Source organism: Oncorhynchus mykiss, chromosome 30 (assembly GCF_057628025.1).
Source record: "Oncorhynchus mykiss isolate SJ-2025 chromosome 30, ASM5762802v1, whole genome shotgun sequence".
Taxonomy (NCBI): domain Eukaryota; kingdom Metazoa; phylum Chordata; class Actinopteri; order Salmoniformes; family Salmonidae; genus Oncorhynchus; species Oncorhynchus mykiss.
The window spans coordinates 3616941-3631148 of record NC_143051.1 but is presented as its reverse complement, the minus strand read 5'-3'; the positions used below and the strand labels follow the sequence as shown (position 1 = coordinate 3631148).

Genomic DNA, 14208 nt, shown 5'->3' with positions numbered 1-14208 from the left:
TTCTCCCTTCCTCTGTCCACATCTCCCTCATACTGTTCTCCCTTCCTCTGTCCAGCTCTCCCTCATACCGTTCTCCCTTCCTCTGTCCACCTCTCCCTCATACCGTTCTCCCTTCCTCTGTCCACATCTCCCTCATACCGTTCTCCCTTCCTCTGTCCACCTCTCCCTCATTCCGTTCTCCCTTCCTCTGTCCACATCTCCCTCATACCGTTCTCCCTTCCTCTGTCCACATCTCCCTCATACCGTTCTCCCTTCCTCTGTCCACATCTCCCTCATACCGTTCTCCCTTCCTCTGTCCACATCTCCCTCATACCGTTCTCCCTTCCTCTGTCCACATCTCCCTCATACCGTTCTCCCTTCCTCTGTCCACCTCTCCCTCATACCGTTCTTCCTCTGTCCACCTCTCCCTCATACCGTTCTCCCTTCCTCTGTCCACATCTCCCTCATACCGTTCTCCCTTCCTCTGTCCACCTCTCCCTCATTACGTCCTCCCTTCCTCTGTCCACATCTCCCTCATACCGTTCTCCCTTCCTCTGTCCACCTCTCCCTCATACCGTTCTCCCTTCCTCTGTCCACATCTCCCTCATACCGTTCTCCCTTCCTCTGTCCACCTCTCCCTCATACCGTTCTCCCTTCCTCTGTCCACATCTCCCTCATACCGTTCTCCCTTCCTCTGTCCACCTCTCCCTCATTCCGTTCTCCCTTCCTCTGTCCACATCTCCCTCATACCGTTCTCCCTTCCTCTGTCCACATCTCCATCATACCGTTCTCCCTTCCTCTGTCCACATCTCCCTCATACCGTTCTCCCTTCCTCTGTCCACCTCTCCCTCATTCCGTTCTCCCTTCCTCTGTCCACATCTCCCTCATACCGTTCTCCCTTCCTCTGTCCACCTCTCCCTCATACCGTTCTCCCTTCCTCTGTCCACATCTCCCTCATACCGTTCTCCCTTCCTCTGTCCACATCTCCCTCATACCGTTCTCCCTTCCTCTGTCCACATCTCCCTCATACCGTTCTCCCTTCCTCTGTCCACATCTCCCTCATACCGTTCTCCCTTCCTCTGTCCACATCTCCCTCATTCCGTTCTCCCTTCCTCTGTCCACATCTCCCTCATACCGTTCTCCCTGCCTCTGTCCACCTCTCCCTCATACCGTTCTCCCTGCCTCTGTCCACCTCTCCCTCATACCGTTCTCCCTTCCTCTGTCCACATCTCCCTCATACTGTTCTCCCTTCCTCTGTCCACCTCTCCCTCATACCGTTCTCCCTGCCTCTGTCCACCTCTCCCTCATACTGTTCTCCCTTCCTCTGTCCAGCTCTCCCTCATACCGTTCTCCCTTCCTCTGTCCACCTCTCCCTCATACCGTTCTCCCTTCCTCTGTCCACATCTCCCTCATACCGTTCTCCCTTCCTCTGTCCACATCTCCCTCATACCGTTCTCCCTTCCTCTGTCCACCTCTCCCTCATTCCGTTCTCCCTTCCTCTGTCCACATCTCCCTCATACCGTTCTCCCTTCCTCTGTCCACCTCTCCCTCATACCGTTCTCCCTTCCTCTGTCCACATCTCCCTCATACCGTTCTCCCTTCCTCTGTCCACATCTCCCTCATACCGTTCTCCCTTCCTCTGTCCACATCTCCCTCATACCGTTCTCCCTTCCTCTGTCCACATCTCCCTCATACCGTTCTCCCTTCCTCTGTCCACATCTCCCTCATTCCGTTCTCCCTTCCTCTGTCCACATCTCCCTCATACCGTTCTCCCTGCCTCTGTCCACCTCTCCCTCATACCGTTCTCCCTGCCTCTGTCCACCTCTCCCTCATACCGTTCTCCCTTCCTCTGTCCACATCTCCCTCATACTGTTCTCCCTTCCTCTGTCCACCTCTCCCTCATACCGTTCTCCCTGCCTCTGTCCACCTCTCCCTTATACCGTTCTCCCTTCCTCTGTCCACATCTCCCTCATACTGTTCTCCCTTCCTCTGTCCAGCTCTCCCTCATACCGTTCTCCCTTCCTCTGTCCACCTCTCCCTCATACCGTTCTCCCTTCCTCTGTCCACATCTCCCTCATACCGTTCTCCCTTCCTCTGTCCACCTCTCCCTCATACCGTTCTTCCTTCCTCTGTCCACATCTCCCTCATACCGTTCTCCCTTCCTCTGTCCACCTCTCCCTCATTCCGTTCTCCCTTCCTCTGTCCACATCTCCCTCATACCGTTCTCCCTTCCTCTGTCCACCTCTCCCTCATACCGTTCTCCCTTCCTCTGTCCACCTCTCCCTCATACCGTTCTCCCTTCCTCTGTCCACATCTCCCTCATACCGTTCTCCCTTCCTCTGTCCACATCTCCCTCATACCGTTCTCCCTTCCTCTGTCCACCTCTCCCTCATACCGTTCTTCCTCTGTCCACATCTCCCTCATTCCGTTCTCCCTTCCTCTGTCCACATCTCCCTCATACCGTTCTCCCTGCCTCTGTCCACCTCTCCCTCATACCGTTCTCCCTGCCTCTGTCCACCTCTCCCTCATACCGTTCTCCCTTCCTCTGTCCACATCTCCCTCATACCGTTCTCCCTTCCTCTGTCCACATCTCCCTCATACTGTTCTCCCTTCCTCTGTCCACCTCTCCCTCATACCGTTCTCCCTGCCTCTGTCCACCTCTCTCTCATACCGTTCTCCCTTCCTCTGTCCACATCTCCCTCATACTGTTCTCCCTTCCTCTGTCCAGCTCTCCCTCATACCGTTCTCCCTTCCTCTGTCCACCTCTCCCTCATACCGTTCTCCCTTCCTCTGTCCACATCTCCCTCATACCGTTCTCCCTTCCTCTGTCCACCTCTCCCTCATACCGTTCTCCCTTCCTCTGTCCACATCTCCCTCATACCGTTCTCCCTTCCTCTGTCCACCTCTCCCTCATTCCGTTCTCCCTTCCTCTGTCCACATCTCCCTCATACCGTTCTCCCTTCCTCTGTCCACCTCTCCCTCATACCGTTCTCCCTTCCTCTGTCCACATTTCCCTCATACCGTTATCCCTTCCTCTGTCCACATCTCCCTCATACCGTTCTCCCTTCCTCTGTCCACATCTCCCTCATACCGTTCTCCCTTCCTCTGTCCACATCTCCCTCATACCGTTCTCCCTTCCTCTGTCCACATCTCCCTCATACCGTTCTCCCTTCCTCTGTCCACATCTCCCTCATACCGTTCTTCCTCTGTCCACCTCTCCCTCATACCGTTTTTCCTCTGTCCACATCTCCCTCATACCGTTCTCCCTTCCTCTGTCCACATCTCCCTCATACCGTTCTCCCTTCCTCTGTCCACATCTCCCTCATACCGTTCTTCCTCTGTCCACCTCTCCCTCATACCGTTCTTCCTCTGTCCACATCTCCCTCATACCGAGATTGAACAAGCAGGTTTTTAATAGAAACGACGTCTACTTAGTTGTGTTCCTCAATACAAAATCTATGACTCATGAAGAACATTCTTCTGTGTCTCTCTCTCCGAACAGAATGCATATTTCTCAGCTATTTCCTAGTTCTGTATCGATTGGATTAAAACATGAATCATAAGAACACTGCACACAGACTAGTATAAAAAGACTGCTTGCACAGATTGTTAGGCAGCTTTCATTCTCTTGTTTGACTGTCTTCTTTATTCCTTCCTTCCTTCCTTCCTTCCTTCCTTCCTTCCTTCCTTCCTTTCTTTCTTTCTTTCTTTCTTTCTTTCTTTCTTTCTTTCTTTCTTTCTTTCTTTCTTTCTTTCTTTCTTTCTTTCTTTCTTTCTTTCTTTCTTTCTTTCTTTCTTTCTTTCTTTCTTTCTTTCTTTCTTTCTTTCTTTCTTTCTTTCTTCCTTCCTTCCTTCCTTCCTTCCTTCCTTCCTTCCTTCCTTCCTTCCTTCCTTCCTTCCTTCCTTCCTTCCTTCCTTCCTTCCCTCCCTCCCTCCCTCCCTCCCTCCCTCCCTCCCTCCCTCCCTCCCTCCCTCCCTCCCTCCCTCCCTCCCTCCCTCCCTCCCTCCCTCCCTCCCTCCCTCCCTCCCTTCCTTCCTTCCTTCCTTCCTTCCTTCCTCCCCAGCCTATGAGCTTAATGAGTGTCTGGACCCAGAGCCCTTCCGTTACGGCGTGGTGGTGGGGGCAGGCTACAACGTGGGCCAGTCCATTTCCTTTGAGTGCCTCCCCGGCTACCAGCTAATGGGACATTCCATCCTGACCTGCGAACACGGGACCACACGCAACTGGGACCGCCCCTTCCCTCGCTGTGAAGGTAACACACTACAGACCTTAACTGTGATTTGCTAGTCCCACCCATACTAACACCTCGTTGGTCCGTAATTTGCTAGCACCACCCATACTACTAGTAGTTGGTCCAACTACTTCCTGTTCAACTTAGAAAACGGACCTAAGAAACAACTTAAAGCACCAACATACCCCTCTTCCTAGAAGCATCCATAACACACATTTCCTGTGTCTAGTCTACTGAACGGTAGTGTCATCATTCCCGGAGGCCTCCGAGCGTAGGTTCCGGATGAACTCTTATGAATAATTCAAATGAACCCGCATTAACCACCTTCCATTACCGGACTCGAGGTCTTCAGAGGAATCAATACAAACTCCAAGGAGAAAAGGGAACGAAATGGAGAGAAAGTATTGTGTCACATAGGGAATAGGTTTTCATTTTGGGACAGGACCAAAGTCAGGGGAGATGGAGACAAAGTAATGGGTACTCTCTTCTCCGTCTCGCCCTTCACCCACATTCTCACACTCTCTGTCAATTATTGAAGAAGGCTGGTCAAATTACAGGCATGCAGGAGAGGTGACACCCGTGACAGGGGTCCTTGAATGGACGTGTTGGAAGATAGATGGGGTGGAATAACTGAGGAGAGAGAGCTAGAGCTAGAGCTAGAGCTAAAGAGAGGGAGAGGGAGAGCGAGAGGGAGAGAGGGAGAGAGGGAGAGAGAGGGAGAGAGAGGGAGAGAGAGAGAGAGAGAGACTCCTCAGAGTCTCACAGAGTGTGTGGGTGGGTGCGTGCCTTTGTATGCATGTGAGCATATGTGTGTAACGCCTACGTGTGTGATACACCAACCCAACTCCAGCACTCCTGCGAGGGTCTCTGACTGTGAATGTAATTGATTTGGCTTTAATACATGATGAGAGGGCATGAGATACAGAAGGAAGACGCAGAGAGAGAGAGCGAGGGACAGAGAGAGAGGGTCAGAGAGAGAGAGAGAGAGAGAGAGGGACAGAGAGAGGGAAAGAGAGAGACAGAGAGAGAGACAGAGAGAGGGACAGAGAGAGGGACAGAGAGGAACAGAGGGACAGCGAGGGACAGAGAGAGAGAGAGAGAGAGAGAGAGAGAGAGGGACAGAGAGAGGGACAGAGAGAGGGACAGAGAGAGGGACAGAGAGAGGGACAGAGAGAGAGACAGAGACAGAGAGAGGGACAGAGAGAGAGACAGAGAGAGAGAGACAGAGAGAGGGACAGAGAGAGAGACAGAGATAGGGACAGCGAGAGAGGGACAGAGAGAGAGGGTCAGAGAGAGGGAAAGAGAGAGACAGAGAGAGGGAAAGAGAGAGACAGAGAGAGACAGAGAGAGGGACAGAGAGAGAGGGAAAGAGAGAGGAGACAGAGAGCGAGAGAGAGACAGAGAGAGGGACAGAGAGAGAGGGAAAGAGAGAGACATAGAGAGGGACAGAGAGAGGGACAGAGAGAGAGACAGAGCGAGAGAGAGAGAGGGACAGAGAGAGAGGGTCAGAGAGAGAGAGAGGAAAGAGAGAGACAGAGAGAGGGACAGAGAGAGAGACAGAGAGAGGGACAGAGGGAGGGATAGAGAGAGAGGGACAGAGGGAGGGACAGAGAGAGACAGAGAGAGAGAGTTTCAAATTGAGCAGTAGCTAATGAAGAGTGAAATACATTGGAAAAAACACAAGAAAACTGGAAGACTACTGACCATATATACAGTGCCTTGCGAAAGTATTCGGCCCCCTTGAACTTTGCGACCTTTTGCCACATTTCAGGCATCAAACATAAAGATATAAAGCTGTATTTTTTTGTGAAGAATCAACAACAAGTGGGACACAATCATGAAGTGGAACGACATTTATTGGATATTTCAAACTTTTTTAACAAATGAAAAACTGAAAAATTGGGCGTGCAAAGTTATTCAGCCCCTTTACTTTCAGTGCAGCAAACTCTCTCCAGAAGTTCAGTGAGGATCTCTGAATGATCCAATGTTGACCTAAATGACTAATGATGATAAATACAATCCACCTGTGTGTAATCAAGTCTCCGCATAAATGCACCTGCACTGTGATAGTCTCAGAGGTCCGTTAAAAGCGCAGAGAGCATCATGAAGAACAAGGAACACACCAGGCAGGTCCGAGATACTGTTGTGAAGAAGTTTAAAGCCGGATTTGGATACAAAAATATTTCCCAAGCTTTAAACATCCGAAGGAGCACTGTGCAAGCGATAATATTGAAATGGAAGGAGTATCAGACCACTGCAAATCTACCAAGACCTCGCCGTCCCTCTAAACTTTCAGCTCATACAAGGAGAAGACTGATCAGAGATGCAGCCAAGAGGCCCATGATCACTCTGGATGAACTGCAGAGATCTACAGCTGAGGTGGGAGACTCTGTCCATAGGACAACAATCAGTCGTATATTGCACAAATCTGGCCTTTATGGAAGAGTGGCAAGAAGAAAGCCATTTCTTAAAGATATCCATAAAATGTGTCGTTTAAAGTTTGCCACAAGCCACCTGGGAGACACACCAAACATGTGGAAGAAGGTGCTCTGGTCAGATGAAACCAAAATTGAACTTTTTGGCAACAATACAAGACGTTATGTTTGGCGTAAAAGCAACACAGCTCATCACCCTGAACACACCATCCCCACTGTCAAACATGGTGGTGGCAGCATCATGGTTTGGGCCTGCTTTTCTTCAGCAGGGACAGGGAGGATGGTTAAAATTGATGGGAAGATGGATGGAGCCAAATACAGGACCATTCTGGAAGAAAACCTAATGGAGTCTGCAAAATACCTGAGACTGGGACGGAGTTTTGTCTTCCAACAAGACAATGATCCAAAACAAAAAGCAAAATCTACAATGGAATGGTTCAAAAATAAACATATCCAGGTGTTAGAATGGCCAAGTCAAAGTCCAGACCTGAATCCAATCGAGAATCTGTGGAAAGAACTGAAAACTGCTGTTCACAAATGCTCTCCATCCAACCTCACTGAGCTCGAGCTGTTTTGCAAGGAGGAATGGGAAAAAAATTCAGTCTCTCGATGTGCAAAACTATAGAGACATACCCCAAGCGACTTACAGCTGTAATCGCAGCAAAAGGTGGCGCTACAAAGTATTAACTTAAAGGTGCTGAATAATTTTGCACGCCCAATTTTTCAGTTTTTGATTTGTTAAAAAAGTTTGAAATATCCAATAAATGTCGTTCCACTTTGTGATTGTGTCCCACTTGTTGTTGATTCTTCACAAAAAAATACAGTTTTATATCTTTATGTTTGAAGCCTGAAATGTGGCAAAAGGTCGCAAAGTTCAAGGGGGCCGAATACTTTCGAATAAACACCAAAAACAAAGGACATCAAAATCTTTTGTTTCTTTTTTTACTTTAAAAAAGCATTTGATTGGTCTATTCTTCAGAGTTCTCCAAAGTGGGTTTGGTGGTCAGGTGTATGACTTAAGAAAATATATGTACACAGAAAACAAGTGAGCAATAAATATCAAAAACCAAAGAACATATTTATTGTCGCAATGTCGAGGTGTGAGACAAGGCTGCAGTTTGAGTCCAAACCTTTTCAATATTTATATCAATGAATTAGCAGACATGTTGGACCATTCTGCAGGACACTATTTAACACAGAGGTGAAATACCTGCTATATGCTGATGACTGCATCCCCAGGACACTATTTAACACAGAGGTGAAATACCTGCTATATGCTGATGACTGCAGCCCCAGGACTCACACTATTTAACACAGAGGTGAAATACCTGCTATATGCTGATGACTGCAGCCCCAGGACTCACACTATATAACACAGAGGTGAAATACCTGCTATATGCTGATGACTGCAGCCCCAGGACTCACACTATTTAACACAGAGGTGAAATACCTGCTATATGCTGATGACTGCAGCCCCAGGACACTATTTAACACAGAGGTGAAATACCTGCTATATGCTGATGACTTGGTACTTCTATCACCAACTTAAGAAGGTCTTCAACAGAACGTTAAGGCGAGGCACCCTTAATAAGGATTTTCTTTACTCTCATCAGACTGAAACTGTAATTCTGTTAGTTAAAGGGAAGGATGTACTACTGTAATTCTGTTAGCTAAGGGGAAGAATGTACTACTGTAATTCTGTTAGCAAAGGGGAAGGATGTACTACTGTAATTCTGTTAGATAAGGGGACGGATGTACTACTGTAATACTGTTAGCTAAGGGGAAGGATGTACTACTGTAATTCTGTTAGCTAAGGGGAAGGATGTACTACTGTAATTCTGTTAGTTAAAGGAAAGAATGTACTACTGTAATTCTGTTAGCTAAGGGGAAGGATGTACTACTGTAATTCTGTTAGTTAAAGGGAAGAATGTACTACTGTAATTCTGTTAGCTAAGGGGAAGGATGTACTACTGTAATTCTGTTAGCTAAGGGGAAGAATGTACTACTGTAATTCTGTTAGCTAAGGGGAAGGATGTACTACTGTAATTCTGTTAGCTAAGGGGAAGGACGTACTACTGTAATTCTGTTAGCTAAGGGGAAGAATGTACTACTGTAATTCTGTTAGCTAAGGGGAAGGATGTACTACTGTAATTCTGTTAGCTAAGGCGAAGGATGTACTACTGTAATTCTGTTAGCTAAGGGGAAGGATGTACTACTGTAATTCTGTTAGCTAAGGGGAAGGATGTACTACTGTAATTATGTTAGCTAAGGGGAAGGATGTCCTACTGTAATTCTGTTAGCTAAGGGGAAGGATGTACTACTGTAATTCTGTTAGATAAGGGGAAGGATGTACTACTGTAATACTGTTAGATAAGGGGAAGGATGTACTACTGTAACTCTGTTCGCTAAGGGGAAGGAGGTACTACTCTGATTCTATTCATCTATTGCGCTCAGGGGAGTGAGTGTGTGTGTGTGTGTGTGTGTGTGTGTGTCTGTGTGTTGGTTGTTGTGTGTGTGTGTTTGTGTATGTATGTGTGTATCTGTGTTGTTTGTTTTGTGTGTACTACTGTAATTCTGTTAGATAAGGGGAAGGATGTACTACTGTAATACTGTTAGCTAAAGGGAAGGATGTACTACTGTAATTGTATGTTTGTGTGTATCTGTCTGTGTGTGTGTGTGTGTGTGTCTGTGTGTGTGTGTGTGTGTGTGTGTGTGTTGGTTGTTGTGTGTGTGTGTGTGTGTGTGTGTGTGTGTGTCAGTACCAAGGGGAGACAAAGAATCTCAGGAGATATGTCCTGTGGCTCTGAGAGTCAGAGATGAGGGGTAGGAGGAGGGGGGGTTGGAGGGTCCAGTGGGGTCAGAGTTGAGCGGTAGGAGGAGGGGGGGTAGTCGGGCCCAGTGGGGTCAGAGTTGAGAGGTAGGAGGAGGGGGGGTTGTAGGGTCCAGTGGGGTCAGAGTTGAGGTGTAGGAGGAGGGGGGTTGGAGGGTCCAGTGGGGTCAGAGTTGAGGGTTAGGAGGAGGAGTATGTTCTTACATGGTTGTCTCATTGTCACACAACTAGTGTCCTCTACTGCCCAGCAACACTACTACCCCCTAACACACGAACACACACACACACACACACACACACACACACACACACACACACACACACACACACACACACACACACACACACACACACACACACACACACACACCTCTCCAGTGCTTCCCTCCCTCCCACCCTCCATCCATCTGTCCCCAGACCCTTGTAAAATCCTTCTCACCCCTCCATCCCTCCCTCCCTAGACCCTTGTAAAATCCTCTCCATCCCTCCCTCCCTAGACCCTTGTTTCCTCCACCACTCCATCCCTCCTTCCCTCCCCAGCCCCACGTGGCGTCCACTGGGACGGGGTTATGGCCTTATCTTCCTGGAACACTCCAAACCAGGCCTTGCTCGCTAACAGGCTTTCTGGGTAATCTTCTGCTCTGACAACCGTTTCAGCACCTCAGAGAAAGAGAGAGGGAGATTCCTCTGGTTTTATTCTTGGGTCTGTTGTGTTTAATATCTGTTCTCTATCCTCCTCTCTCTCTCTCTCTCTCTCTCTCTCTCTCTCTCTTGGTCTCTCTCCTTCTCTCTCTCTCTGTCTCTCTCTGTCTCTCTCTCTGTCTCTCTCTGTCTCTCTCCTTCTCTCTGTCTCACTCTCTCTCTGTGTCTCTCTCTCTCTCTCTCTATCTGTCTCTCTCTCTGTATCTCTCTCTCTCTCTCTGTCTCTCTCTCTCTGTCTCACTCACTCTCTCTCTCTCTCGGTCTCTCTTTGTCTCTCTCTCTCTCTCTCTTTCTCTCTCTCTCTCTCTCTCTCCACCCCTATCATCCCACCTCTCTCTTACCCATCTCCCCAGTGCCTTGTGGGGGTAACATCAAGTCAGACAACGGAACTATCTTCTCTCCTGGTTATCCGGAGGAGTACCCCAGCTCTGCTGACTGTACCTGGCTGATCACCGTAGCAACAGGCCTGGGTGTCAGACTCAACTTTACCCTACTGCAGGTCCATGGGCCACATGACTTCATCACTGTCTGGTGAGTATATATATATATATTTTGAGTATATTGAGTTGATTTCCAGAGATTTCCAGAGAGACATCAGAGATTGTAACATTTTATGTTTCACGGAAACATGGCTTACTCGGGATATGTTGTCAGAGTCGGTACCCTGTTTCTTCACACGTCGCGCCGACAGAAACCAACATCTCTCTTGTAAGAAGAAGGGCGTATGCCTTAGGATTAACAACTCATGGTGGAATCGTAACAACATACAAGTCCTTTTGTTCACCTGACCTAGAATTCCTTACAATCAAATGCAGATGGCATTATCTACCAAGATAATTATTTTAGGCTATAGTCACAACCATGTATAATACCCCCCAAGCAGATACCTCGTGTATATCACCCCCCAAGCAGATACCTCGATGGCCCTGAAAGAACTGGACTTCACTGGAAACCATATATCCTGAGGCTGAATTTATTGTAGCTGGGGATTTTAAACAAAGCTAATCTGAGAACAAGGCTCCCTAAAATCTAGTATCATATCGAACGCGCAACACAAGCTCGTAGCATTCTGGACCATTGATACTCTAACTTTCGCGATGCATACAAAGCCCTCCCCCTCCCTCCCTTAGGCAAATCTGACCATGACTCCATTTTGTTGAATCCAGCCTATAGACAAAAACCGAAACAGGAGACGCCCATGCTCAGGTCTATCCAATGCAAGCCTGACCAATCTTCTGGGCAACCTCAGAAAACAACATTGAGATATACGCTATAAGCAAGTGCATTGGTTATGTTGTACCCACTGTGACTATGAAAACCTTTCCTAACCAGAAACCATGGATTGATGGCAGCATTTGCGCAAAACTGAAAGCGCGAACAACCACTTTTAATCATGGTAAGGCGACTGGGAACATGACCGAATACAAACAGTGTAGCTATTCCCTCTGCAAGGCAATCAAACAAGCTAAGCGTCAGTATAGAGACAAAGTAGAGTTGCAATTCAATGGCTCAAACATGTGACGTATTTGGCAGGGTCTACAGTCAATCACAGAATACAAGAAAGAAAACCAGCCCCGTCGCGGATATCAACTTCTTGCTCCCAGACAAATGTAACAACTTCTTTGCTCGCTTTGAGGACAAAGAGGCCTCCTACCAAAGCCTGTGGGCTCTCCTTCTCCGTGGCCAACGTGAGTAAAACATTTAAACGTGTTAACCCTCCCAAGGCTGCCTGCCCAGACGGCATCCCCAGCCGTGTGCTCAGAGCATGCACAGACCAGCTGGCTGGTGTGTTTACGGACATATTCAATCAATCCTTATCCCAGTCTGCTGTTCCCACATGCTTCAAGAGGGCCACCATTGTTCCTGTTCCCAAGAAAGCTAAGGTAACTGAGCTAAACGACTTCCGTCATCATGAAGTGCTTTGAGAGACTAGTCAAGGACCATATCACCTTGGTCCCAAGGAAGTCCCTGTTCACCCATGACCATGCACGCCTCCAACTCACCAAGTTTGCAGACGACACTACTTGATTACCAACAACAAAGACGGCCTACAGGGAGGAGGTGAGGGCTCTCACTCAACGTCCAAAAAACTAAGGAGATCATCGTGGACTTCAGGAAACAGCAGAGGGAGCACCCCCCCACATCAACGGGACAGTAGTGGAGAAGGTGGAAAGTTTTAAGTTCCTCGGCGTACACATCATGGACAATGGACCACCCACACAGACAGCGTGGTGAAGAAGGTGCAACAGCGCCTCTTCAACCTCAGGAGGCTGACGAAATTTGGCTTTTCACTTAAAACCCTCACAAACTTTTACAGATGCACATTTGAGAGCATTCTGTCGGGCTGTATCACCGCCTGGTACGGCAACTGCACCGCCCACAACCGTAAGGCTCTCCAGAGGGTAAGTGCGATTTGTAAAACGCAGAACAAGCATTTCGCTACACTCACACTAACACCGGGGGCAAACTACCTGCCCTCCAGGACACCTACAGCACCCGATGTCACAGGAAGGCCAAAAAGATCATCAAGGACAACAAACACCCGAGCCACTGCCTGTTCACCCCGCTATCATCCAGAAGGCGAGGTCAGTACAAGTGCATCACAGCTGGAACCGAGAGACTGAAAAACAGCTTCTATCTCAAGGCCATTAGACTGTTGAACAGCCACCACTAACATTGAGTGGCTGCTGCCTCCATACAGACTCAAATCTCTGGCCACTTTAATACATGTAATAAATGGATTTAATGAAGGTTTCGCTTTAATAATGTCTACATACCCTACATTATTCATCTCATATGTATATGTATATACTGTACTCTATATCATTTACTGCATCTGTATGTAATACATGTATCACTAGTCACTTTAAATAACTCATATCATATATATATATGTATCACGGCCATCAATCCATCCATATATTTATATGTACATATTCTTATTCCACCCCTTTACACTTGTGTGTATTAGGTTGTTGTTGTGAATTTGTTAGATTGCTTGTTAGATATTACTGCACTGTCGGAACTTGAAGCAAAATAATTTATCTGCAATCGCAATAACATCTGTGTATGTGACCAATAACATTTGATTTGATTTGATATGGTCTGATCAACAGTAGTGCACTATATAGGGAATAGGGTGGACTTTGGAATGCTGCCTATCACTATATAGGGAATAGGGTGGAATTTGGGATGCTGCCTATCACTATATAGGGAATAGGGTGGACTTTGGAATGCTGCCTATCACTATATAGGGAATAGGGTGGACTTTGGAATGCTGCCTATCACTATATAGGGAATAGGGTGGAATTTGGAATGCTGCCTATCACTATATAGGGAATAGGGTGGAATTTGGGATGCTACTGTTACGGTGCGTGAATGAGGACCCAAAAGCGAATTAACGTAAACAGAGCTTCTTTAATAACAAAACAAAACGTAGGCTCAGATGGACCGGCAGGTTCCGACAGGACAGGACAAGGTTGCAGCAAACATGACGATAGTCTGGTTCAGGCATGAACAACACAAACAAGAATCCGACAAAGACAGGAGCAGAAACAGAGAGAGATATAGAGGACTAATCAGAGGGAAAAAGGGAACAGGTGGGAAAAGGGGTGACGAGGTAGTTAGGAGGAGACAAGGCACAGCTGGGGGAAAGAGGGGGAGAAAAGGTAACCTAACAACGACCAGCAGAGGGAGACAGGGTGAAGGGAAAGGACAGAAACAAGACACAACATGACAGTACATGACAGTACCCCCCCACTCACCGAGCGCCTCCTGGCGCACTCAAGGAGGAAACCTGGCGGCAACGGAGGAAATCATCGATCAGCGCACGGTCCAGCACGTCCCGAGAGGGAACCCAACTCCTCTCCTCAGGACCGTACCCCTCCCAATCTACTAGGTACTGATGACCACGGCCCCGAGGACGCATGTCCAAAATCCTACGGACCCTGTAGATGGGTGCGCCCTCGACAAGGATGGGGGGGGGGGGGGAAGACGAGCGGGGGCGCGAAGAACGGGCTTGACACAGGAG

The 14208-nt window shown here is 48.1% G+C and overlaps 1 protein-coding gene across 1 annotated transcript in view; it reads left to right on the top strand.

Annotated features, from left to right (window-relative positions):
- Nucleotides 1-14208, top strand: part of csmd2 (CUB and Sushi multiple domains 2) — a gene marked incomplete at its 5' end in the record, with an annotated part of 597374 nt that overhangs the window by 380338 nt on the left and 202828 nt on the right. Inside the window, 2 exons of the mRNA XM_090227432.1 lie at nt 4044-4232; nt 10532-10709. Of these exons, the coding sequence (XP_090083558.1) occupies nt 4044-4232; nt 10532-10709 (367 nt within the window). The remainder of the gene's footprint in view (nt 1-4043; nt 4233-10531; nt 10710-14208) is intronic.